General features: G+C 38.9%; 1 protein-coding gene across 4 annotated transcripts in view; it reads left to right on the top strand.

Annotated features, from left to right (window-relative positions):
• The window catches only part of dia (diaphanous related formin 1), a 513,998-nt gene that overhangs the window by 286,445 nt on the left and 200,362 nt on the right, over positions 1-27,191 (top strand). For all 4 annotated transcript variants that reach the window (XM_067134775.2, XM_067134773.2, XM_067134774.2 and 1 more), the window contains 2 exons: positions 16,309-16,463; positions 23,045-23,404. In XM_067134775.2, coding sequence (XP_066990876.2) covers positions 16,309-16,463; positions 23,045-23,404 — 515 coding nt within the window. The remainder of the gene's footprint in view (positions 1-16,308; positions 16,464-23,044; positions 23,405-27,191) is intronic.

The raw sequence follows: 27,191 nt of genomic DNA, 5'->3' as shown, positions 1-27,191 counted from the left end.
AACAGGACTCCATGTCCCCGACCACGGGGCCAATCCTCCTGAGGGTCCCCACCACCAGGCAAATTCTAAGAGTTCTTTAGCCGAGCATCCTCGCAACAGATTTTGTTTCCCAGGAACATGATTCCACTGATCCCTTTGAGTGAAGTTTAGTATCTCATTTAACCCATTCTCTACGAAGGTTCCCCACTTCCTTCCCTCCCAGTCCAACTCAATACAATAGTGGAATCAATCCAACAATATTGAGGGGTCTCGATGAGACCTAAGCTATTCTTGACAGTGACTAGCATTTGGACATCAATTCAACAAGATAACAGCTCTAGTCTAGGCGTAGTTACTTTCTTCACCGGCGCAACTCGTGACTTTGCTAGTAACAACTGCACTGCCCCACAAGTACTTTCACAACGGCACCATGGGCAGAAGCAGAAAACATGTAGTGTACGGTGTTCGGTCTCTGCTGAAAGTAAATTTCTAGGAATTTCAGCATCAGCCAAAACGTGCAATTGCCTGGCTGAATGGCTCAGATGGCTGAGGGGCTGCCCTTCTGACTCTAACGTGGCAGGTTCGATCCTGGCTCAGTCCGGTGGTATTTGAAGGTGCTCAAATACGTCAGCCATGTGTTGGTAGATTTACTGGCATGTAAAAGAACTCCGGTAGGACAAAATTCTGGCACTTTGGCGTCTCTAAAAACCGTAAAATTAGTTAGTGGAACGTAAAGAAAATAACATTGTTATTAAAAAGTGCAGTTCTTCCACCCACCTTTTGAAGTTTCTTTGTACATCTTCTGAGACCTCAGCATCCCAGCTTGTCTTCTCTTTCCAACTTTCCTGCAGATATTTTTATTTTTTTTATTTTTTTATTTTTTTGTGTGTGTATAACAGGAACAGGACAGGTATACGCTATGGGATCAGATACTGCTTGACACATAGACAAAATATTTCTTCTTGTTACAGGTGGCTCTTTATTTTGTGCTTTACCTACACGAGATTCTGTTCCATAGTAATCCGAGTACTGGTATAGTTTCTTGGATCACATCACCCACATTGAGTGCAGTACTCACCCAACCTCTTAACTCAAACTTTGCCATAGCCATCAAAAGAGAAGCGTCCTGAATAAAACCGTTTAATTCTTCTTCCAAACTGACTAAAGTAACACAGTTAATAAAATGAATGTTTGAGCTTTTTTGCAGTTTCATGATACCCAGAAGGACAACTATAAAGATTATTTTCTATAACAGCTCCTGGTATGAACGGATTGCAGTTCACACCAAATAAAATACGGCAGTGGTGAAAAAATCTTCCTGGTTGCATAATTGTCCCACCAAAGGAATTTCAGGTAATCGTGATCCACTTCATTCACCAAGATTTGTAGAAAGGCCTTCTTGATATCTGACACTAGTCCTATTTCCCTTTCTTGAAATCACAGCAGGATGGATGGGGGGAGTTCCAGCAAGTTAGGGCCTGTCTCCAAACAGTCATTCAGAGACAGCTTTCCTTCTTGTTTACTGGAAACATCAAACACTGGTCTGCACTTAGTTGAATCACTCTTGAAAACTCCATGATGAGGCATAAAGAATCCCTGTTGGTTTCCTATCAACTTCTTCAATGATATTTTCTTGTAGCCAGTCTTGTAGAACTGAATTATATTCCTCATACTTGTTCTCAGAGATGAGATTTTTTAAATCGTCATTGCAAGTCTCTTCTCTGTTACCATTCTGTTATTTTCAAGATACTCTCTTTTTTCACACCAAGGTAGGCAGACTTCATATCTACCATCATCGTTAACAGGGACTGTTTTCTTGAAGTGATTCATAACTGCTAACTCCACGTTCTCTGTTTTTTCTGTCTGCTGGATCTGTAATCCCAAGCACATCTAATCTCTAGAGCAGGGCTATCCAGCCATTGCGCTCCGAGAGCGCACCCACACTCGGGGAGCACTGGGCAGTCAGACTAGCGCTCCTTCACCTACCACCACTACACTGTGGCAACGAGGAGACCTGAGACAGACAGACGATGTTTGGACCGCGCTGACTAGATACGTATGTACAGTCGTGCATCCGACGGCGTTTGTGGGTTTGTTGACATAATATTGATAGGGCTGTTTTGCCACAACAAATATACCGCATATACAAATCGAAAAGTACTCCGATGTATGGAATGTGCAGGAAACGAAATCAAGAGTTAAGTAAAGAATACAGTAATGTGATTTATTCAAAACTGCAATTTGAACATATCTGAGAGGAAAATTCAAAAAAATTTACCAATATGAACAGATAGTACAGACCTTGAGTGACTTTTGCTCAGTCGTTTTTACGAGCTTTTATTTTTGGAGCAAACAATCTTCTCCAAATTGAGTAGGCCTACAATATTTGTGGACACAGCTATTCTTAAACAATTCCGCAAGTTTCTATCGCTCATCGTTGCATGATGTTTACTTTGGGTAAGCTTAGGAACTGAAAAGAAACGCTCACAAATGTACGTTGAGCCGGACATTGGCAGAACTTTACATGCATGTTTATACAAAAAGGGGTATTATTCTTCTTGCGGAAAGTCGCTTTAAAATTCTGCTAAACTTCGTGACATTAGAAAGCGGTCTTTAAGACGAACATTGCACTGCAGCTCAAGCAACTCTAATTGAAATAGCTGTGGAGAGAAGATAAAATGGTTGAACAAATACATCGAACACCACTTGAAGTTCTGATAATTCTGAAAATCTCTTTATTACCTGCAAGTACTCATCAAAGTCAACACCTCATTTCACTGTTTCAAGCGATGGAAAATGTCCTGTGTTCCTTGCACGCAACTGGTTTTCCCACAAAAACAATTTTCTTTTGAACGCTTGAATTTTTTCCACCAAATCGCAGATATTGTGCTTTTTGCCCTGAAGCGAGGTGTTCAAAGTATTCAGACGAGCAGTAATGTCACTTCAAAAGGCCGAGTCCGCCACCCACTTAGGATCACGCAAAAGAACTTCGGGCCGCCCTTTCATGTCATAAAAGGTATATATTGCATTCCGCAAGCATAAAACTTGATGAAGTACCTGCGCCTTGCTCAGCTATCTTACTTCTGCATGGCGTGGGTTATCTTTGATATTTTTTTATTTAAAAAAATTTTTTTTTGCTATTTGCTTCACGTCGCACCGACACAGATAGGTCTTATGGCGATGATGGGAAAGAAAGACCCAGGAATGGGAAGGAAGCGGCCGTGGCCTTAATTAATCCTTAATTAAGGCACAACCCCAGCATTTGCCTGGTGTGAAAATGGGAAACCACAGAAAACCATCTTCAGGGTTCCCGAAAGTGGGTTTCGAACCCACTATCTCCTGATTGCGAGCTCACAGCTGCGCACCCCTAACTGCATGGCCAACTCACCCGGTACTCTTTGAATTGATGGTACGTGAGTCCATGGGAGTGAAGAAAATTTACCATTCGTAAACTGTTCCCATTGCGTCTTTAAGCTTGGCGACTTTTGCGATTGCCTCCTGGTGTATTAAGCACTGGATCGCTACCATTAGGGTACTACCGCTCTCAGCCATTTTTAATTTTACATAGCTGAGGAACGACGTAAAGCAGGAGTTCCATCCGTCGTTACACTCGTCAACCGCTCCCATTTTAATCCCATTGACTCAAAAACACCCTCCATTGCTTGGAAAATATCGAAACCGGTAGTGGTGTCTTTGAGAGCTACCAAGTCTAGGAAATCGTCGGTGACCCGAAGATCGTCATCCACCCCTTGAATGAAAATAACGAGCTGAGCTGTGTCCGCAATGTCGGTTCATTCGTCGAGGGCGTTGGAAAAGGATACAAATTTTGCTGCCTTCTCCATTAATTGCTGTTCCATATCAACAGCCATATCGTCCATTCTGCAAGCCACAGTTTGAGGAGAAAGAGAGATTTTGTCAAATTTCTCAACTAGCTCCATAGGACAAAAACATGCCACCGCGTCCATTAGGCATTCCTTGATAACATTCCCTTCTGTGAAAAGTTTCCCAGCTTTGCCAATTCGCGGCGAACATGTGTAGCATGTTTGTAAAATGGATCCACCAACCTCACTCTCATCAATCTCTTGTCAGACAAAAATACGGCAAGTCACAATTTTAGTGTTCTTCAGATAATTCAATCACTTCTTCATTTCTGTTTGTGAACAAGCATTTAAAAATTAAAACAATAATACTTACAAAACAGTGCTGCTTGAAATTTTCTTTCAATTCTTCCAACTTCGATTGGCGACTGGCGTCTGTCAAATCACCGTAATCATCCCTGTGGTTGGCACTGTAGTGCCGTTCCAAATTGTGTTTTTTTAAACACCTTAAATCTCGGTGGCACACTAAAATTTGGCATGCCCTTTATAAGCTGTACAGAAAAATGAAATTTTCCATTCTGCTTTAAAGACTGCTGCTTCACCACTCCTGTTTTTATTTTTTATGATGTTCAGTCATGACAACTGCGAAACTGATTTAGTTACACTCTGTCAACAAAGCCCATTGGACTAGACATATACATATAGAGTCACTGTAGACTAGACCAGCGACTGCTCTCTCAGCCAACCAAGCTCCTCCCACCACTACTGAAACTACCTTCCTCCAGAGCCCTCGGAGCACTGGCTTGGAGCGCAGCCAGAGCGCTAGCTCTCAGGGAGCGCTGTTTGGATGGCCCTGCTCTAGAGTCTTGCCAGATCTTCACTATGTGTTGGCAAGGATGTTAACAAGGTTAGCAGTGTTACCATGCCCTACATTTCCCATTACCACCCAGCCAAGACTAGTTTCTTGTGTCACTAAGCCACAGTGTAGTCCTACTATATTTCCCATGAACAAGCTTTCTGCATAATCAGCTCCAATTAAAATTTCAATAGTAGGATGACCAGCTCCATTGTAGAGACTACAATGCCTTCCTCTTTTAATTCTTGCAGGCAGACACTCTGATTAATGCTGAGAATTGAACCACTTATAGAAACTTGATCTAATGCTTCAGTCTCACATGAATAATTTCCTGTCAAACTCTGAAGTGGTACTCGATATCTTGTGTATTTGTTTTTGTGACGAGACTCCACCAAAAGAGGACCTGTGTCAGATATTCAGATCCAAACAAGAGCAAGCCATTTCCAGAGCAGTCTTCTTTAGGATATAAGAACGCTGAGATCCAGTATCTATTATCGCCCTTTCTATGAGGGCAGATTAAATATAAACGGGAATAATTTTTTAAAATTTATTGCATCAACAAAAAAAACGCATATAGAGATTATTTTTCTACATAGTGTCCTGCCTTCGATACACATTTTCTCCATTGGATTGGTAAGTTTTTGATTCTGTCCCGATAGAAAGAAGAGGGACATGTGCAGAGCCAGTTGTGCACAAACTCTTATACACTTGCATCATCATCAAACCGCTGTCCTTCTAGTCTCGTTCGAGTTGTCTAGACAAATGGTAGTCGCAGGGTGATAAATCTGGACTGTGCGGAGGGTGTTAGGTATTTTAATCTCTATAGTAAACTTTACCTTGTAGGTTGGTAATTGTATAAAATAAGTGCATTATTGTAATACAAGGTCGGAAAGTTTAGTTTACATTTATTTCATGGTCCTCGCAGCCTGGATAAATTTGCCTCAAACTCGTACAATCCGCCGTCCTATGTAAGGTAATTAATGCAACCATTGGATTACAGTCACTTAAGTATAAAATTTTATGATTCTGATGGAATTCAAACGAATATTAGATGCTTGACCAAAGTTAACCTAGCACAACCCTTCCCCCGAAGTCACAACTTCTCAAGCAACTCGCAGCCAGGTTATGGTACAACTAGCTCTACCTTTCGCCCCAAGTCATAACTTCTAATCAGCTTGCAACAAAGGTCCACAACCATCCACCGCCACGACTACCCTGGCTAGTACCATCTATTGACAAATTCACGAACTTTTAACAAATCTTGTAATTAGTTCCCACTTACTCTTCCGTTCATCCAGAAAGTTACGTGTTACCTCAGAATAATTATTATGCTCTACACTGTAATAACTTACCCAACTCTTACTCTTTTATAGCACCATGATATTCTATAAATATGGAAGAGTCCAACAAACGAACATTAACCAAAAGGCAAGTAACCTTGAAGGCTTCTGTAACTCACATCCAACACTTCATTATGTCGGAAATAAATTCTGCTGATATCAACCTTATTCAGGTTAAATTAAACAGATTGCTCTCCACCAGTGAAGAATTCAAGCAAATTCAAAGCCAACTAGAGTCATATCATGAAGAAAATGAGGAATCTAACACAATCTACCAAGAAGAATTCGAAGAGACAATCGACTTGCTGGAGGCCAAATTAAGGAATGCCACCAATCTACAAAACATGTCGGGGAATGTTGAAATGCTCACTCAGTCATCACATCGCATGAGTAGAAATATCAAACTACCGAAAATAAATCTCCCTACACTGGGCGAGTTGGCCGTGCGTGTATAGGTGCGTGGCTGTGAGCTTGCATCCGGGAGATAGTAGGTTCGAATCCCACTATCGGCAGCCCTGAAAATGGTTTTCCGTGGTTTCCCATTTTCACACCAGGCAAATGCTGGGGCTGTACTTTAATTAAGGCCACGGCCGCTTCCTTCCAACTCCTAGGCCTTTCCTATCCCATCGTCGCCATAAGACCGCTCTGTGTCAGTGCGACGTAAAGCCCCTAGCAAAAAAAAAAATCCCTACCTTTAGTGGGACTGTAATTACCTGGCTGCATTTCAAAGACACGTTTGAAGGCCTGGTGGGCAACAATAATGACCTATTAACCTTTTCAATCCCACGCCCGAGTTAACTCGGACATCCTAGTGTCTTCCGCTGTCCCAACCACGAGTTAACTTGTATTTCAAATGCCCCGCTCTCTCCCGGTGCTGAATTTAGTCATATATTCCAGTTCTGTCGCTGAACGTGATATGGCATCATTTGACAATGCTCAGAGAAGAGCACAGCTATCACGATACATCGCAAGCACCGTATATTTAGTCTCGACCCTTACACTCTTCTTCGACAGCTGTCTTGAGTCACCCAACATTGTTGCATCCACAAGCACTAGTAAACAAAGTTTGACGGAAAGCGATATTGTAGATGTTTTAGGTAATGATGAGGAGTCTGACTATTACGAGGATAGTAAAGATGATATATTACTGAATGATTCTGTGGAAAGTGATAGCAGGTGTGATTTATCTCAAGGTGAAGAGGAGGAATTAGAATTCGAACCTGATCACATGGTGCGAAAACGACCAAGGTTAGTGCCACCACACACAGTTTCTCGTAGAACCTGGATAAATGACGCTAATTTTACACCAATAAAACATGATTTTGACCCAACTCAGTCTGGCATTAGGAACGAACTTAACCTCAATGAACATTCTACCGAATACAAAATATTCATTACGTTATTCATAAAGGACAAATAAGACAAGCCATAAGAGGAAGGAAACTAGATATGAATGTGTCAAGTGTAGTGCTTCACTTTGTGTACACCCCCTGCATGGAAATTTACCGCACAGTAGTGAAGTTTCGATGAAAATGTGAAGGGATAATGTTTTAATTTCATTTTTGGTCATAAAACTTTGTAAATAGTTGTAAATATAAAATACATATTAGCTTATTTCAGCTAGTGTGAAATTATCCAAAATAACCCGGGATGGGGCATGCATAAGCAAGAAAGATACTTGGGAGTGAAAAGGTTAAACATAGAGACATTCCACTACTTGCTCTCCTCTCTGAAAGGCGAAGCCAAGGACAGCTTAATAAATATCAGCATTTCTGATGCTAACTTTCAAGTAGCCTACACCATTCTGGTCAGTTGTTATCATTCACCTAAATTAATTGCAGCTGAACACATTAGCCAAATTACGGAAACTGCACATAAAATAGGTTCAACGGAGGGTGAAATACGCAAGCTGATCAACTTATTCAAGGGCAGTGTAGATGCTCTTAATGCCCTAAATGCTCAACCAAGTATCCTAGATTTACTTCTTAATGAACTCCTGCTCTCTCGACTAAACAAAAAAACTAAGGTTAGTATTTGAAAAGGAGCATTCTCATTCCAATGCAGTTAAATTCAAGGAGCTCATTAGCTTCTTGGAGAGATGCTGTCAGACACTACAACTCTGTCTGCTCTTCTACCCAACCACCTGCAGCCATTCTTAACAGTTACCCCAAATCAGTGCCACGCTTGATAACACAAGAAATAAATAATGCCTTCACTGTCTGTATCAAAATCGTACAATCGGTCTCTTATCAAAGAGAAATACACTGCCTCAAACAAGGTAAGGCTGTTGATGCATATAGTACATTGAAGAGTCTGAGCCCATTTCTGGACCAAAATGGTTTTCTTCGAGTCAGAGCAAGACTACAAAATGCACCAATTTCATACTAAGCCAAGCATCAACTTATATTTCCTCCTGAACATCACTTCACCAAACTTGTCTGCCTGAGTGAACATGTAAGATTACTACGTTCAGGACCTCAACTACTCATTTCATCACTGCAGCAGAGATATTGGATTAAATAATACTAGTAACCTACATCCTGGTGACCTTGTGTTCATCAAGGGTAACAACCTGCCTCCTCTTCAATGGAGAGGAGGATTGGTGGTAAAGCTCCATCTCGGAGATGACGGTCTCGCCAGAGTAGCTACTGTGAACACCACTTCTGAGGCCATCATGCGTCCTATCAACAAGTTGTAGTATTACCAGAAACAAACTGGGAATGATCATCAAACTACAATTTGCTTGACCAGGTGAGTTGCCCTGTGCGGTTAGGGGCGTGCGACTGTGAGCTTGCATCCGGGAGGTAGTGGGTTCGAATCTCACTGTCAGCAGCCCTGAAGATGGTTTTCTGTGGTTTCCCATTTTCACGCCAGGCATATGCTGGGACTGTACCTTAATGAAGGCCACGGCCGCTTCCTTCCAACTCCCAGTTCTTTCCTATCCCATCATCGCCATAAGACCTATCTGTGTCGGTGCGACGTAAAGCCACTAGCAAAAAAAAAAAAATTTGCTTGAATATTATCAACATATTATTATAAATATCGTGTTTGCCCTATTTTTGACTGGTGCATTTTTGTGTGCACCTGTTGTATTAATTATTTTTCTGCCTTTTGGTGGGGCGGTATGTTAGGTAAATTTAATCCCTATAGTAAACTTTATCTTGTAGGTTGGTAACTGTATAAAATAAGTGCATTATTGTAATACAAGATGTCAGAAAGTTTAGTTTACATTTATCTCGGAGGGTGTTCCAGAGGGTCCAGTGAATTTCCTCCAGTTTTCCCGCGTTAAAAAAGTGGCATTATGCAGCCTTGCATTGTCATGGAGAAGAATGATGTTTCAGATCGGTTGCCGGCGTCGCTTGTTGCGATACGCAGCTTTTGCTTCATCCAAAAGGCGACAGTAATAGGCTGCATTAATTGTCCTTTGTTCATGAAGAAAATCCACCAGCAAAGTGCCCACAGAGTCTCAGAAAACAGTTGCAAGCACCTTTTCAGCAGTGGATGTGTTTTAGCCTTGACCGGACCTGCTTCATCTCTTCGCTGCCCCTCCATGCTTGCTTGCTTTGGCTCTGGGGTGTAATGGTGCACCCAAGTTTCATCACAGGTCACAATACAACCTAAGAAATCCTCTCCTTCCTCCTTATAGCGATGCATAAGTCTCTGGCAAACTTCCTGGCATAAAGTTTTTTGTTCCTGGTTGAGGAGACAAGGAACCCACCTGGCAGACAGTTTTCTGAAATGGAGTTCATCTTGGATTGTGGATGAACACTACCATAACTTATTCTTATGGCTAAAACAATTTGCAAAATTTTTATTCGCTGATCTTCACCAATAATGTCATGAATGGCAACAATGTTTCTGCAGTGATGCTTGTCCGTGGTCTCCTTTCATGAGGTTCATTTTCCACAGCTTCCCCTCCTGCCACAAATTTTTTAGCCCACTAATACACTCGAGTCTGCGAAAGTGTTTCTTCGCCAAATTGTGTGTGGAGTTGTCGCAAAATTTCAGAAGATTCGGTGCCCTCTTTTGCGAGAAATTTTATAATGATGTGTTGCACAACAGGCGTGTGCTTCTCTTGCTCACTCATGGTATACTGAAGCAGCCCAGCTTTCCACCGTTGTTCACGAGCACAAACCCCTTCTCCAGACACCCTCACCAACATCCTGGCAAAGCCCCGCCTCATAATTATTACTAACAGCAGCGGTACATTTAAATTCCCATTTATATTTGATCCGCCTTCGTACACGTTGACAACCCTTAGTTGTGATTGCTACCAGTAAAGTCTGCAGCAGGACAACAATGGTTTGCTGCAATGACACTCGTGCTCTCCCTCTTATTCTCTTATGATAATATTGATTTCTCATTATTTCTAGGTAGATACACTATCGGATAATTTTTTCTCCCACAGATCAAACATTTCAGTGAGGATTTACACCTTACAAACCTGTGCCCGGATTTTAAACATGTGAAACAAGCCCGTTTAGATTTTAATGTGTCTGTCTTTCCCTTATGAAACATCCTTTGTGCTTTAAAAGATGCCTTACTGTCATGAAACTTCTCACAAAGTATGCAAACATTAGATCTCTTACTCTGTTTTTCACCGGTCAACAGATTATATGCACTAGTTACATTTACGTCCTCTGTTTCTTTTCTTTCATTAGATGTTTTACCTGATCTAGGAGACAATTTAAACCCAGTTTTAGCTAACATTATCCTTTTCTTCCCTTTTACTTCAGTCCTTAGAAATTCTAGCAACGCCTTTAATTTTGCATTGTAATCATTTGCCTGATCACACTTGAAGTACTCCTCATCCAGATTCTCGAAAGCTCCTCTGGAATGCTTGATTCAACAAGTAGAAACAAAGTTGCTGTATGCTTGTCGAAAGTCACTTCAATAGACAAGTATGAAGGATGAGTTCTCCACCTAATCAATACTTTATTTTACATAGTGTCAATAATTTACATAAAAACAGTACCGGTTTCGACCCGTAAATAGGTCATCTTCAGTTGTTAGAGAACTTACTTAATAGCGACTGTACAGAATAAACAGTACTAAAATTAAAACTAAACAGGAATGCCATTAAATAAATATGATACCACTATTCTAAAATTACTTAATATTAGCATATATACATATGGTACAGTTTTGGGGTTAAGGGTGTTATTTTCAAATATTACATATATTGAGGCTGGAATCGGATACAGTTCTTGGAGTTGATCAAGAATCACTGGTATTCTGATGTCAGGTTATCTGTCTTAAAGCCACTATTATGTCCAATGGTTTATGAGATCTTTGAAGTGCATTGTTGTGCCGAAAATATTCGGGGGTGTCGTGTTCCTTAGAATAAGAGGAGAGTAAGAGCACCCTTCTTCTCTCGGACTTCTGGAGGACTACAATTTTATTTCTTCACATAATATTATAAACCTCACTTAAAATGGACCACAGAAGCGCCTCTACGCTATAAAAATTTTAAGAATTGGATCTGAACTCCACTCCGATTTATTCCTGACGTTCAAAATATTTAACACTGATAAATTTTCTCTACTACTCTTCTTGTTTCAACATAGCAATTTACTGAAGACCTCACTTGAAGTGAGCAATGCATTAATGCACCATTTGGAATTGTCAGCTACATTTTATTCATTAATGTGTTAATCAATATGTTTAGGATCTATTAGTTTTCTATTACTCCCTTAACCTTCACAGGACACCTATTTGCTATATTTAAACAAGGACTTTCAGGAGGGTGTATAAATTTTACGACTATCCATATTTTAATCTTTAAACTGTTGTCAACCATTTCGCTCACCATTTGTAACATCATCTTCACACCGAGCTCGATAGCTGCAGTCGCTTAATTGCGGCCAGTGTCCAGTATTCGGGAGATAGTAGGTTCGAACCCCACTATCGGCAGCCCTGAAAATGGTTTTCCGTGGTTTCCCATTTTCACACCAGACAAATGCTGGGGCTGTACCTTAATTAAGGCCACGGCCGATTCCTCCCCACTCCTAGACATTTCCTGTCCCATCGTCGCCATAAGACCTATCTGAGTCGGTGCGACGTAAAGCAACTAGCAAAAAAAAAAAAGCATCATCTTCACATTTATATTTAATTTAATTACAATCAGGTACCTGATTATTTACCTTTCAGTTTGAGATATAGGCTGATGATGCTCTTTATTGAAGAGCGAAACATGTCCCTACAGTTTTAATTCGTTTTTTTAATTCTTTTTATGTATTGAAAAGGTGGAACAAATAAACTATCATATTTATTTGACTTTATTGTACATTTCAGTATGGACCAAAATATGAGAATCATAACATGTAAGTGCAAGAATGTCGAAGGTTGTATGGTCCTAGGAAAAGTAGATGCTGCATACCGAAAAATCAAGGAAACCTTTGGAGAAAGGAAATCTAGGTGTATGAATATTAAGAGCTCAGATGGAAAGCCACTTCTAGGGAAAGAAGACAAAGCAGAAAGATGGCAAGAACATATCCAACAGTTGTATCAAGGTGAAGATGTAGATAATTTGGTTCTGGAACAAGAAGAGACTGTTGATGCTGATGAAATGGGAGACCCAGTTTTGATATCAGAGTTCGACAGAGTTGTGAGCGACCTAAATAGGAACAAGGCATCTGGAATTGATGACATTCCCTTGAATTACTGACTGCCTTAGGAGAAACCAGCATGGCAAAGTTATTGCATTTAGTGTGTAAGATGTATGAGACAGGAGAAGTCCCATCCGATTTTTGGCAGAATGTTGTTATACCTATTCCCAAGAAAGCCGGTGCTGACAGGTGTGAAAACTATCGCACCATTAGTTTAGTATCTCATGCCTGCAAAATTTTAACACGTATTATTTACAGAAGAATGGAAAAACAAGTTGAAGCTGAGTTGGGAGAATATCAATTTGGCTTCAGAAGAAATGTAGGAACACGTGAAGCAATCCTGACTTTACGTCTGATCTTAGAGGATCAGATCAAGAAGGACAAGCCCACATACATGGCATTCATAGATCTAGAAAAGGCATTCGATAATGTTGATTGGACCAAGCTAGTTAAGATTCTGAAGGTGATTGGGATCAGATACTGAGAACGAAGAATTATTTACAATCTGTATAAAAATCCGTCTGCAGTGATAAGAATAGAGGGCTTTGAAAAAGAAGCAGCAATCCAGAAAGGAGTGAGGCAAGGCTGCAGTTTGTCCCCACGCCTTTTCAATATTTATATAGAACAGGTAGTAAAGGAAATCAAAGAGGAATTTGGAAAGGGAATCACAATCCAAGGAGAGGAATTCGAAACCTTAAGATTTGCCGATGATTTGTTACCTTACCTGAGACTGCAGAAGATCTCGAGAAGCTGCTGAATGGTATGGACTAAGTGTTGGGTAAGGAGTACAAGATGAAAATAAATAAGTCCAAAACAAAAGTAATGGAGTGCAGTCGAATGAAGGCATGTGCTGCAGGAAATATTAAATTAGGAAATGAAGTCATAAATGAAGTAGATGAATATTGTTGCTTGGGTAGTAAAATAACTAACGATGGCAGAAGTAAGGAGGACATAAAATGCAGATTAGCACAAGCAAGGAAGAGCTTTCTTAAGAAAAGAAATTTGCTTACTTCAAACATTGATATAGGAATTAGAAAGATGTTTTTGAAGACTTTCATGTGGAGCGTGGCATTGTATGGAAGTGAAACATGGACGATAACTAGCTCAGAAAGAAAGAGAATAGAAGCTTTTGAAATGTGGTGTTACAGAAGAATGCTGAAGGTGAGATGGATAAATCGAATCACAAATGAAGAGATACTGAATCGAATTGGTGAGAGGAGACCGATTTGGCTAAATTTGACGAGAAGAAGAGATAGAATGATAGGACACATCTTAAGACAGCCAGGACTAGTTCAGTTGGTTTTTGAAGGAAGTGTAGGTGGTAAGAACGGTACGGGTAGACCAAGGTATGAATATGACAAGCAGATTAGAGCAGATGTAGGATGCAGTAGTTACCTAGAAATGAAAAGGTTAGCACAGGATTAGGGTGGCATGGAGGGCTGCATCAGCCAGTCTATGGACTGATGACTTAAACAACAACAACAACATGCCTCTAGTTCATTACAGTTTGTATTGTGAGAACTTACATTGTAAAGGGATTCTAATATACAAAGATAAGCAAGTCACTGCATTATTGTGAGCTGAGCTCATTTGATTCATGTGCCAAAACACCGCCCATGATGACAGCTTATCAAATGATGCAGATGGGTTAATCTTGTTCTGTGATTCGTTCCATTATTTTGATCATAGGATATGAAATTCATTATGATCATTTTTGACAAACATTCATAATAATGAGAACTGAAGGAAGGTCCACCTATTCTGTACAGATTAATATTTGATGTAAGTTATATTTACATTAAATACATCACGGGACCGGTTTCGACCCTCTAAGGGTCATCCGCAACTATTACTACTAAAATTGACAATTTTATAGTAGGAAGATAACCTACACTTAAAATGAACACTTTAAAACCAGTCCTGTGATGTATTTAATTCTTATAATTGCCATTATTTTGAGTCCATGAGATAGAAGAGTGATGCCCCTGTAGGTGCTGGGTTTCTGTATGTCTCTTTTCTTAAATAGATGGACTATTACTCTTTTACTCCAGTCTTCAGGTAGTTTTTCTTCTTTGCAAAGGGTGTTTATGACTTTAAACAACCACTGCAATCCTTGCACTCCAGCAGCCTTGATCTTGTCAGCACTTACCACATCTATGCCTGTTGCCTTGGTTTTACTTATGTTCTTTATGGCATTTTCCACTTCCATCCAAGTTATAGGAGGCTCTATGTTTTGAATATTTTCTTTTGCTGTGGTATCCTGTTGTTTGATACTGAAATTTTCACCATTCTATAATTTTTCAAAGTACTGTTCCATCTCATTTGTTGTATCTTTGTTATTCAAAGTGATGTTTCCATCTTGTTTCTGCAGGGCCTTCATTCCTTTACAGTTGCTTTTCTTGCTTCTTACCACTGATATAATAGTTTCTTGTTCTAATTTCTGTGTGAATTCAGTCCAGTTATTCTCTTTCTCATTAGAAATGATTTTTCACTTTAAGCTTCAGGTCTCAGTGCAGCTGACTGAGTTCTTCTAACTTCCCTTCATTCCTTGCCACACCTTTCTGACATTCTCTGTCTCTTAGTTTCCACATGTCATTTCTCTCCTTTATTGCTGTTCAGACAGTTTCGTTCTACCATGGGGGTTCTTTCTCTATTACTCTGCTACTTGTTTTGCCAACAATATTGACTGCAGTGTCCACCAGGGTTTTCTTAAATCCAAGCCATTCTTCTTCAGTAGTTCCCCCTTCACATTTGGGCAGTTTGTTTCCAATTTTTACTGGTATTTAGGCCTCTTACCTGGTTTTTCAAATTCCCAAACTTTTATGTTAGGTTTATGCTTGGTATTTATCTTTTTCTTTTACCATGATGTTTTCTATGGTGGTTACTAACAACCTGTGGTCACTACCTAAACCTTTTCCTGGCAGCACTTTCACATCTCTAATAGGTAAATGTTCCAGCAATGTCTACAATGACACAGTCAGTGAGAGATTTCTGCTCTCCATTCCAACTGTACCTTGTAATCTTATGGCTCTGCTGTTTTTTGAACTAGTTGTTCTTGATTATTAAGTTGTTTCATATGCAGAAGTCGAGGAGACATTCACCCTCACGGTTCCTATTTCCATATACATGAGGACTGATAACTGCCTCATACCCTGTCCTTACAGTTCCCACCTGAGCATTTAGGTCTCTCTTATAACAAGAGTATTGTCTTGTTCAACGTGGTCCTGTAATTCTTGAAGAAAGTCATCTTTCTCTTCTTGACTACACCCAGTTTGTGGAGCATTAACTTGAACAACAGTGAGGGTGATTTTGTTAATTTTCTGATGTAGCTTAATAATTTGTTCATTAACATATTCTAAATCAGCCACAGCATTGATGTTCTTGCTTATTATGAATGAGGAGGTGATTTTTATAATTCTGTTTAGTTGCAAGGAGTTGATGGCCTGCTGACCTGGACAAAGCTGCTTGTTTGTTCCTGCAATAGTATCAAGCTATTCCAATTATATGATCAGGATCTTGACAGGAGATAAGAATAGCACTGTACAATAAAAATGTAGCCTGTGTATGTTAAGAACTTGATACTCTGTACTTAAAATAATTTTACTGATGGAGTGATACGGCCCTTTCTTTATCACATATACTGGATGTTCACAGTGATTTGATTGTTATAATAGAACTATGTAAATAACAGAATTCTTTCTACTCAGAGAAATCTCGTGACGATGATGAGCGGAAGATGAACGAGCTAAATCAGAAGCTTGAAGAAGCCATAGCAATCCGTCAAGAAACAGAAGCCAAACTTCTTCATGCAGAGAAGAAGATTTATGAGTTGGAACAACTGGCTAGAAGTGGAGGACTAAAAGTATGTACACATTAATATTTCTGTTCTAAAATCCTAGTCGCTTACAATTTACATCTTATCATACCCTGTTTATTTACAATAAGACTTTGCTGCAATAAGTAACAAGATTGTGAGTGACTGCAAAATGACCTCAACAATGTTGAGAGAGGGACAGCAGACACTGGTATGATGGAAGATGGTATGAGAGATCAGGTTGTAAGTTTCACCAAGACGAAAAGTCCTCCCAGTTTTAATTGTTGTGTTGATGGGGTGAAAATACCTCACGGGGATCACTTTAGTTAGGTGTTAATATAAGGAAATATCTTCATTGAGGTAATCATATAAACGAGGTTGTAAATAAAAGTTACAGACCTCTTCATACGATTACTTAGGGGTTGTAGTAAGGATGTAAAGGACAGGACTTTTTTAGTCTCTGGGAAGACCCCAATTAGAGTATGGTGTCAGTGTTTGGAACCCACACCAGGATTGATACGAGAACTGGAAAATATCCAAAGGAAAATGGCACAATTTGTTCTGTGACCTCATACTATTCCATGCTTTCCTTATCGCTGTTATTGACTTTCTGTCAAATTCTGATGATTAATCCCAGTGATAAAACCTAGGTACTCATCATTTCAGTCTGCCCAGTCACTTATGTTGTTCTCACGCTCACTTGCACCAATTTCACTAATTAGCAATTTTACACTCTTTTTCAATTTTGTTTCGGGACATAATGTCTATAATAGCTAAAACATGAACATTCACAATCTCAACAAACTTCTGATTAGGAAATCGCGCTTAGCAGCTAAAGCTTTCTTGTTTTTCATTACAAATCCCTGTGTTAAGCCTCACTAAGGGCCCTGTGTATATGCACCTGACATATGTTGGCTAATATTACAAACATAATCTAAATTACAGGGTTGCAAAAGTATATAATTCTACATAAAGACATCTTTCACTCTTCCAGGAGCAGACAAGTTCCAGATAAACACATGCAACACTTGGCTGAGGCTAAAACCAAACTGATCTTCTTTTACATATTGGTCTATCCTGCTATTAATATTATTCTTTATTATGTTCAGTAATGTTTCAAAACGTGAGATTGGAGAGAGATTGTTTGTAGTTGCTGTGTAGTCCACAGAATTTCTCTTCTTATACAAGACAATCGGTTTACATTTGCTAAAATCCTCAGAGATTTCTCCCTCTTCATAGCATACTGTGACAGCCTCAATCAGATTTTTCATATATTCACTCGTAATTTTCAGTTATTCAGGCCAGCAAAACAACTTATTTCTTTGTTTACATGCAGTTAACCATTTAGTTGTAGTACAGTAATCCACTTTAAGATGATGAATGTAGTGTTTCATTTGTGCACTGATGCAGATATCTGGAGTAGGTCTATCTTTCATTGTAATTTCCTGTTTTTCTTGAAAACGTTATGCACCAAAAGGAATACTCTTCAAATGGTCAAGAATACAGTATTGTGTCGCCAATGGCTGATCAACATGATCTTCTTCTGAATGAATCTCCTGCTTTTCGGTGCTTGCTTCTCAGTGACTTGCTGTGAGGAACAAGCTCTGCCTAATGAGTCCTCTTTCATTATAATACTTATAGCATAAAATCTTATTTTGGCCTTTGTTCTTCCAGGATATGAACAGATGTAAGAACAGAATTAAAATGTCAAATAAAAATACAACAATATCACCTGTTAGATACAAGAGCTCATTTAATTTCCCTACTGTAATTAGTTGGCAGGGTAGTAGATAAATAAATATTTGACGACTGGTAGCTTCTGGACTACGATTTATTTATGATAACAACCACTTACACATTACACTCCTTCGCGCTCTCTCGTATTCTCTCTGCTCACTCGCACTAGCCCTACAGACTAATATTTACAGACTAAACAGTTACATCACACAATTCATATACACACATACATGTACTCAATCACTTGTACCCTAGGGCATTCGACTACTATCTTTATATACTGTTCCGAAACACTTTCCACGACAACAGGCACCAGTGGCTGGAATACTTTCTCTGAAATTAATTTTCCTTTTCTAGTCTTTGCCTCTTTCCCATGGTCACGCAGTTGCTTCTGTTGCTTTCTTGTATTAGTTTTTCTTTTCTTCTTTGCCGGTATGCCTTCTGCTTCAGTTGTATTTTCAGTTACTTCTACGTTCCCTGTTATGTTCCATATCGAGGTGTTTTCTGCTTGGACATTTTTGTCATCCAAAAGACTCTCTTTATGTGGAGCAAAGTTTTTGTCTACCATCAAACCATCATGCACAGTGGTGTCAATATAGGAGTTTCTGTCTTCGATCTTGGAGACAATGGTTTCCAAATTATCTGGAAACAAAACTTAAATAAGTTCTGGATTTTATAATAGTGATAGTTATGCTTCCATTCTGTGAAGAATTGGAATTTTGAATATTATGCACATTTCTGAAATTATGTTTACCTGGCATAGCCATCTCTCTACAAACAGGAATGAATCCTTCGAGTTCATCAGTCCTCATGATACCCAGATATTCACCATCCACTTCATCATGAGATGTTCCTGTACTAACAAATCATTAACAAAAGTGTGTTAGGCTTAATAGATTGGAAACTAAAGGTTAAATTTGTTGCTTTAAAGTAAATTATCAGGTTCTCGTTAGCAGTTGTACAATAAGGGCACAAAAATTGCACGACTAACCTCGATAATCATTGGAAGTAGGAGTCCCATCATGTGTTTCAGTCCTTCCCTGTTCAGTAACAGCTCCTTTGCAGAGCAGCTGCGGAGGCGATGACATCGCCTTCAGTTCAACAAGGTGATCATTGTTCATTAAGTTTAAAAGGAATGAACCCAGCAATAAATTTCAAGCTTTATATTATATGTTTCTGTCAAGATGGTTAAATTAATTGTTCTTACCTAAAGACATTTTGAGGAGTTTAGCGCTCCTGCTGTTTCCATACATTATGAGACAGTTATGAAACTCACAACACACCAAGGAGTTGAACAATTACAATCGCCGACAACAGTAATAATACTACTGAAAAGAGCGGGAACACACACTTGTACTGTTATATTATTCACCGCTGCCCCTGATATCTCCAATTGTGAATGGCTATGAAGATGCCATAACACTATACGTCAGACACATCGGAATTAAAAGTCGCTTGGCTGTTACAAGAAGATGCCAAAGCCCGATATGTTTAACATATTGGGTTTTGCCAACAACACGTTTAGAAGAAATAGACATATCAGGATTTTATTTTTGATAACTGTGTATACTAGGTTAATCCAAACCATATAGGATTTTGCCATCGTAAACCTCATTACTCTATGTAGATATTGGCATTAAAAACAAAAAAAATCACATTTTTTGACACATCTGGTTCTGCCACAGATATTATGGCAAAATAGAAACACGAAATGTATAAATGATAACTAGAATAAAATATAAATAAGGAAATAAATATGAATAATGAAATTGGGCACCACCTGCAAAAGATTTACAGCTAGAAAATAGATCTCAGAGAATTAGAGTAGGCGAAGCTTTATCTGACCCTGTAATAATTAAGAAGGGAATTCCTCAAGGCAGGATTATTGGACCTTTACATTTTCTTATATATATAAATGATATGAGTAAACAGTGGCAACAGAGGTAATGCTTTTTGCAGATGATGTTATTCTGTATAGAGTAATAAATGAGTTACAAGATTGTGAGCAACTGCAGTGTGACCTCGATAATGTTGTGAGATGGACAGCAGGCAATGGTATGTTGATAAACGGGGTTAAAAGTCAGGTTGCGAGGTTCATAAATAGGAAAAGTCCTCTCAGTTTAATTACTGCGTTGATGGGGTGAAAGTTCCTTTTGGGGGTCATTGTAAGTACTTAGGTGTTAATATAAGGAAAGATCTTCATTGGGGTAATCACATAAATGTGACTGTAAATAAAGGGTACAGATCTCTGCACATGGTTATGAGGGTGTTTAGGGGATGTAGTAAGGATGTAAAGGAGAGGGCATATAAGTCTCTGGTAAGACCCCAACTAGAGTATGGTTCCAGTGTATGGGACCCTCACCACGATTACTTGATTAAAGAACTGGGAAGAGTCCAAAGAAAAGCAGCTCGATTTGTTCTGGGAGATTTCCGACAAAAGAGTAGCGTTACAAAAATGTTGCAAAGTTTGGTCTGGGAAGAACTGAGAGAAAGAAGACGAGCTGCTTGACTAAGTGGTATGTTAATATATGTTAATACCCATATAAATGGTCCGCTATTGGACATTATAAATTTTCCAGCTAACTCATTCCTGGTTGCTAGCGTTTCGCACCCGTGTGCTAGGCTGGGCTCATCAGTTGGTACCTAGCACAACTACCAAGGCGCAAGGCTAGTGCATACCGTGGAGGCCACTGTGTAGGTTATTTGAAGCCACTGGCCGAATGAATTCGGAACAAATATTTCAGATTCCCTATGGGAATCCACATCTGTATCATCTGATGGCCAAGCAGGCATCAATTTTTGGTAATGAGACAAAGTCTCTCATAGTGCATTGGCACTGCCGGTGGCTACAAGTAGCCTACACAGTGGCCTCCAGGGTATGCTCTAGCCATGCATCTTGGTAGTGTGCTAGGTACCAAGTGATCAGCCTAGCCTAGCACACGGGGGCGAAACGCTGGCAACCAGGAATGAGTTAGCTGGAAAATTTATTATGTCCAATAACGGACCATTTATTATAAATTTACTCATTCAGAATAAATATTTCAGATTCCCTGTGGGAATCAACATCTGTATTATAAGTGATATGTTCCGAGCTATCAGCGGAGAGATAGCGTAGAATGACATTAGTACACGAATAAGTTTGAATGGCGTCTTTAAAGGTAGGAAAGATCACAATATGAAGATAAAATTGGAATTCAAGAGGACAAATTTGGGCAAATATTCATTTATAGGTAGGGGAGTTAGGGATTGGAATAACTTACGAAGGGAGATGTTCAATAAATTTCCAGTTTATTTGAAATCATTTAAGAAAAGTCTAGGAAAACAACAGATAGGGAATCTGCCACCTGGGCGACTGCCCTAAATGCAGATCAGTATTGATTGATTGACTCTGCAGGGCATGAAAGAACTCCTTCTCCCAAAGCGACGGTCATCAGGCTGACGAGGCTCCAAACTTGCTTCATTACCTTACCTGCTACTATTTAACTCTGAAAATAAGTTTGGGTAGCATGCCAGGCTTTTTCTTACTCCAGTAAAAGATTTACCACAAGATTCACTACATAAATGAAAGAAAAAAACCACTGTACATTGTTTTGGAGGCCATGCTTCAAATTAATGGTATCCTACAGATAAGATGACTGTCCATTCTTAACCTTATATACATTAGCACAGTGGCATCATCACTGTGGAATCTATTTATTCCAGGTTATAACTGTACCCCCCCCCCCTCCCTAAAAAAAAAAACCTAGTCACGTCACTATAATCTGTTAGTAAAGGCATATGCATCCACAATGTAAAATGACTGCTGTGGGATTAATAAATAACAACCATGTCATATTTTTCAAAGAATGAACAAGTATTAAACACTTGGCCTACGGTTTCATCAGTTTTATGCACAAGAACATACTACCTCCAGATTACGCATATAAACTACCTCACAGTGTGCATTTCCTTGGAGAGGAATAATCCAGAGTCTGACTTACAAAAGAACACTGTGTAGAGTCTTCAACCGACTGCTCACCAGGAACTTGAAACTACTGAGTAATGCACTCCTTGTTACTCTAGAATGGTACAGTAATGCCACCGTAAAGAACTCTTACAGTAAAGATTTGTAATGGTAATCGTCATCCACAGCAACCACAATATGAACAGTAGTAGTGATCAACTTTTTGCACATGCGCACAGGTATATAGATATGGTTCCTCCAGCACTTTGTAATAAATAATATCTCCACACGTGCACACATGGCAATGCTCCAACTGTCACATCTTCAAGCATCTCTTGATCAGCGCAACCTCATTTGAAATCTGAGTTTTCAGATTGGTTATCGAGCTGCCGATCCGCAAATAGCAATCTTTAATTTTCATCCACATTGATGAATTACTATATTCAGCATACACTTCCCGGCCATATCCTGGGTTTCTAAACCATTTATTGCAACACTTTTAACCGACTTCAGCCGCCTTTCCCGATACAGTCAGTTTCCCAGGTTGCACAATCTTTGCTACTAGGCCAAATGCACAAACTCTTACCCAAACAGAAATTTATACAAAATATAATGATGCACATATGCAGTATTCCCCAATTACAAATTCTTCTTACAATATTATGTTATATCTTAATTTAACAAACTCACATGATATTCACTACTTTATATTACTAATTATGTACAAAGATTTCCTAACCTAAAATCAGGAGATAGTCATTTAGAAACGTTTCCTAACCTAAAATTGGGGATCGTACCTTTATATGGTTACAAACCTCCAACTTAAAAACTTAAAACTTCCAGTTTTTGGTCACATTTTGCTGAAATAATAATTAATGAAAATGGAATGGAAAGTTGTAACTTGTGTTGTAAGGCCTTATAATAATAATGTGTATCTCTTGTGTTTTAGGTTGGTGGAGTAGCTCCACCTCCTCCTCCGATGCCAGGAATGGGCCCACCACCTCCTCCTCTGCCAGGAATGGGCCCACCACCTCCTCCTATGCCTGGAATGGGCCCACCGCCCCCACCTATGCCAGGTATGGGTCCTCCTCCTCCTCCAATGCCAGGTATGGGCCCTCCTCCACCTCCTATGCCTGGTATGGGGCCACCTCCACCTCCAATGCCAGGTATGGGAGGTCCTCCACCACCACCTCCTCCAGGGGGATTTGCTAGACCAGCAGCACCTCAGCCAGATGTTCTTCCATATGGACTTAAGCCTAAGAAGAAATGGGATTTGGATGGCCCTCTGAAGAGAGCTAATTGGAAAACTGTAAGTGAAAAAATTCTATATAATTTGTGATGTAAGGTTATTTAATAGTTTAAAACATTGGTTCTTAAACTTCTCTGGCCACGGCCCCTGCAACTCTTTAAACTCATCGTCAGTACACCTTATTATTATTTGTAAATTTCATTATGGTGGAAAAACACATTTCTTATCAGTACACCTTATGTTCAGAAAAGTGATTTATACAACCAACAACAACATTTTAAAAACCAAATAATAATAATAATAATAATAATAATAATAATAATAATAATAATAATATATTTTGTAAATTTATTCTAAATAAAAATAATTTAATTTTAACTTTCAACTTCAAAATTTGCATTTGTTGGTGAGACCTAGTATTTACAGTGCACTGTGTCTTCTGGTGCAGGCTAGAACAAATTTGTTACTTTCATTGACCTGTCTCAGTCTCTTCCTTGGCTTTGACAACAGAAAGTGACTGTGGTATGAGTGGTGTTAGTAATGCCACTTTTTTTTTTCGGCTGGTCACTGTTGATTTTTGCAAGTAATCAGCTTCATTTTCCGTATCAAATTCTAATCACAGAGAGTTACAATAATTGAAAATCTTCCACCTTTTTGATACTTTTTATTTGCTTTTTAGCAAATTATTATTTGTAAACAGTACATGTTTCGTTCTCATTGGGGAATATCTTAAGCTGTTATTAAGCTTAAGTGAATCGCTAAGTTTCTGAACACGTTATTTGCAAGTACATTGATCCTCTTAAAGACTACTTGAATACAAATTAAATTAAAATGATGTTGAAACAATGTGGGGGTTAATGGGTTAATGAAATGAGACTGGATGATTACATAGATGGTCAGCTTAAAAACTATATCTATTCATTGGAATAGTTGGTAAAAGTTTCACTTTGTTACATTAAAAATATCTGTTTGTCTTCCGGTTAAAAGGTTTTAAAAATTATTGGCTTCATGACACTGTTCAAATTGTTGAATGTTTTTTCTTTCACTCCTTCCAGGTAGGCTGTTATTTATTTTGAGCTTGCTTAATGTGCCCTAAATTGAGTCTAATGCAGAACTTTGAAGCTGATTGTTGGTCACTTTTTGGGAAGGGAGCTTCGTCTCAATTTCTGAAATGAAATGAAATGTCTGCATAGTGTTATGTTATTGCTATCTGCGAGTTCAGAAGTTTCATCTAAGGTATTCCTTGACTATTACTAACAATATGATCAAATTTATGATGCATTACAACCTTAAAGTCAAAGTAGGAAATAATGTATCTCAGGAAGAGAAAGTTTGGAAAGGAATTGCACAGGGTAGTATAATCGGTCTGTTACTTTTCTTAATATACGGATTTAGGGAACAATATAACATCAAAAATAAGATTGTATGCAGATGACATAATTGTTTATAGGGAAATAAACAACATTGAGGATTGTTCAGAATTACAAATTACAAAGGGACCTTGAAAGTATCCAACAATGGGTTGAAGAAAATAATATGAAGTTTAATGGAGGCAAATCAACTGTTACAACTTTTACAAACAGGAGCTTTAAAACTGAATTTGAATATACGTTGGACGAGGTAGTTATCCCAAAAGAAAGGCAAGTGCAAATACTTACGTGTGAGATTTGAGAGTAATTTGCACTGGAAGGGTCATGTTGATGATATTGTTGGGAAAGCATACAGATCGTTACATGTCATAATGAGGCTATTTAAATGATGCAACAAAGAATTAAAAGAAAAAAGTTACTTCAATCAATCAATCAATCAATCAATCAATCAATACTGATCTGCATTTAGGGCAGTCGCCCAGGTGGCAGATTCCCTATCTGTTGCTTTCCTAGCCTTTTCCGAAATGATTTCAAAGAAATTGGAAATTTATTGAACATCTCCCTTGGTAAGTTATTCCAATCCCTAACTCCCCTTCCTATAAATGAATATTTGCCCCAGTTTGTCCTCTTGAATTCCAACTTTATCTTCATATTGTGATCTTTCCTACTTTTATAGACGCCATTCAAACCTATTCGTCTACTAATGTCATTCCACGCCATCTCTCTGCTGACAGCTCGGAACATACCACTTAGTCGAGCAGCTCTTCTTCTTTCTCTCAATTCTTCCCAACCCAAACATTGCAACATTTTTGTAACGCTACTCTTTTGTCGGAAATCACCCAGAACAAATCGAGCTGCTTTTCTTTGGATTTTTTCCAGTTCTTGAATCAGGTAATCCTGTTGAGGGTCCCATACACTGGAACCATACTCTAGTTGGGGTCTTACCAGAGACTTCTATGCACTCTCCTTTACATCCTTACTACAACCCCTAAACACCCTCATAACCATGTGCAGAGATCGGTACCCTTTATTTACAATCCCATTTATGTGATTACCCCAGTGAAGATCTTTCCTTATATTAACACCTAGATACTTACAATGATCCCCAAAAGGAACTTTCACCCCATCAACGCAGTAATTAAAACTGAGAGGACTTTTCCTATTTGTAAAACTCACAACCTGACTTTTAACCCCGTTTATCAATATACCATTGCCTGCTGTCCATCTCACAATATTTTCGAGGTCACGTTGCAGTTGCTCACAATCTTGTAACTTATTTATCATTCTATAGAGAATAACATCATCCGCAAAAAGCCTTACCTCCGATTCCACTCCTTTACTCATATCATTTATATATATAAGAAAACATAAAGGTCCAATAACATTGCCCTGAGGAACTCCCCTCTCAACTATTACAGGGTCAGACAAAACTTCACCTACTCTAACTCTCTGAGATCTATTTTCTAGAAATATAGCATGGTTGAGTATGGTTCGTCCATTATTGGAATATGCAAACAGTGTTTGGGATCCTCACCAAGAATACCTAATAAAAGAAATAGATAGTGTGCAGAGGAAAGCAGCAAGATTTGTAACAGGGGATTTCAGGAGAAATAGTGTATCAGAAATGTTAAAGGAACTTGGGTGAGAAACTTTAAGTAAGAGAAGGGAGAAAACTAGACTTATAGGATTATATAGAGCCTATACAAGGGAAGAAGCATGGGGAGATATCCGTGAGAGGCTTCAGTTGGAAAATAATTATATCGGCAGGACTGACCACAAATATAATATTAGAAGGAATTTTAGCAGAAGCGATTGGGGTAAATTTTCATTCATTGGGAAGGGTGTGAAGGAGTGGAACAGTTTACCAGGGGTAGTGTTTGATCCTGTTCCAAAATCTGTACAGATATTCAAGAAGAGAATAAACAGCAACAGAGAAAATAATTGAAGTGTTAGAGGGCATTCGACCAGTGCAGGTTATTGTAAATAATGTGTGTGTATAAATTAATTCCATCCCCTAGTCTAAGGAGTGTGGACAGCCAAAGTAGGGGACTGCCAGTAGGGGTGAAGTACAGTGGGGACTTCGAGGGCCCTGGGACCGCTACGGTAGCTGTGAAGGCCCTTCAGGAACTCTGAAAAGTGGTGGCAAAAGGGGCTCTGGTTAAGACGCAGCAGGTCGTTATTCTACTTAGCTTCCAGAATGGGTAAAAAAAAAAAAAAGTAAATAAATGCAATGTAAATTTTAATCTTGTACCAGTTGTATAGTATCATTTGAAGTAATTCCACATACTGTACATCAGTTGACTATATTTGTAAGTAGTACAGGAGATATTATAAGTAGAATTTTGTAAACAATATTAATTTATTAAGAATGAGCTGTGTGTTTAATAGAAAACATTGTTAGCGTAAATTTATAATATTATATTATAGGAAAATTTTCTTCTCTTGTTAATTTAATATTTAGTGCTTGACAATAATGT

This window comes from Anabrus simplex, chromosome 1 (genome assembly GCF_040414725.1).
Source record: "Anabrus simplex isolate iqAnaSimp1 chromosome 1, ASM4041472v1, whole genome shotgun sequence".
NCBI classification, from domain to species: Eukaryota; Metazoa; Arthropoda; class Insecta; order Orthoptera; family Tettigoniidae; genus Anabrus; species Anabrus simplex.
This window is presented reverse-complemented; position numbering and strand designations above follow the sequence as displayed.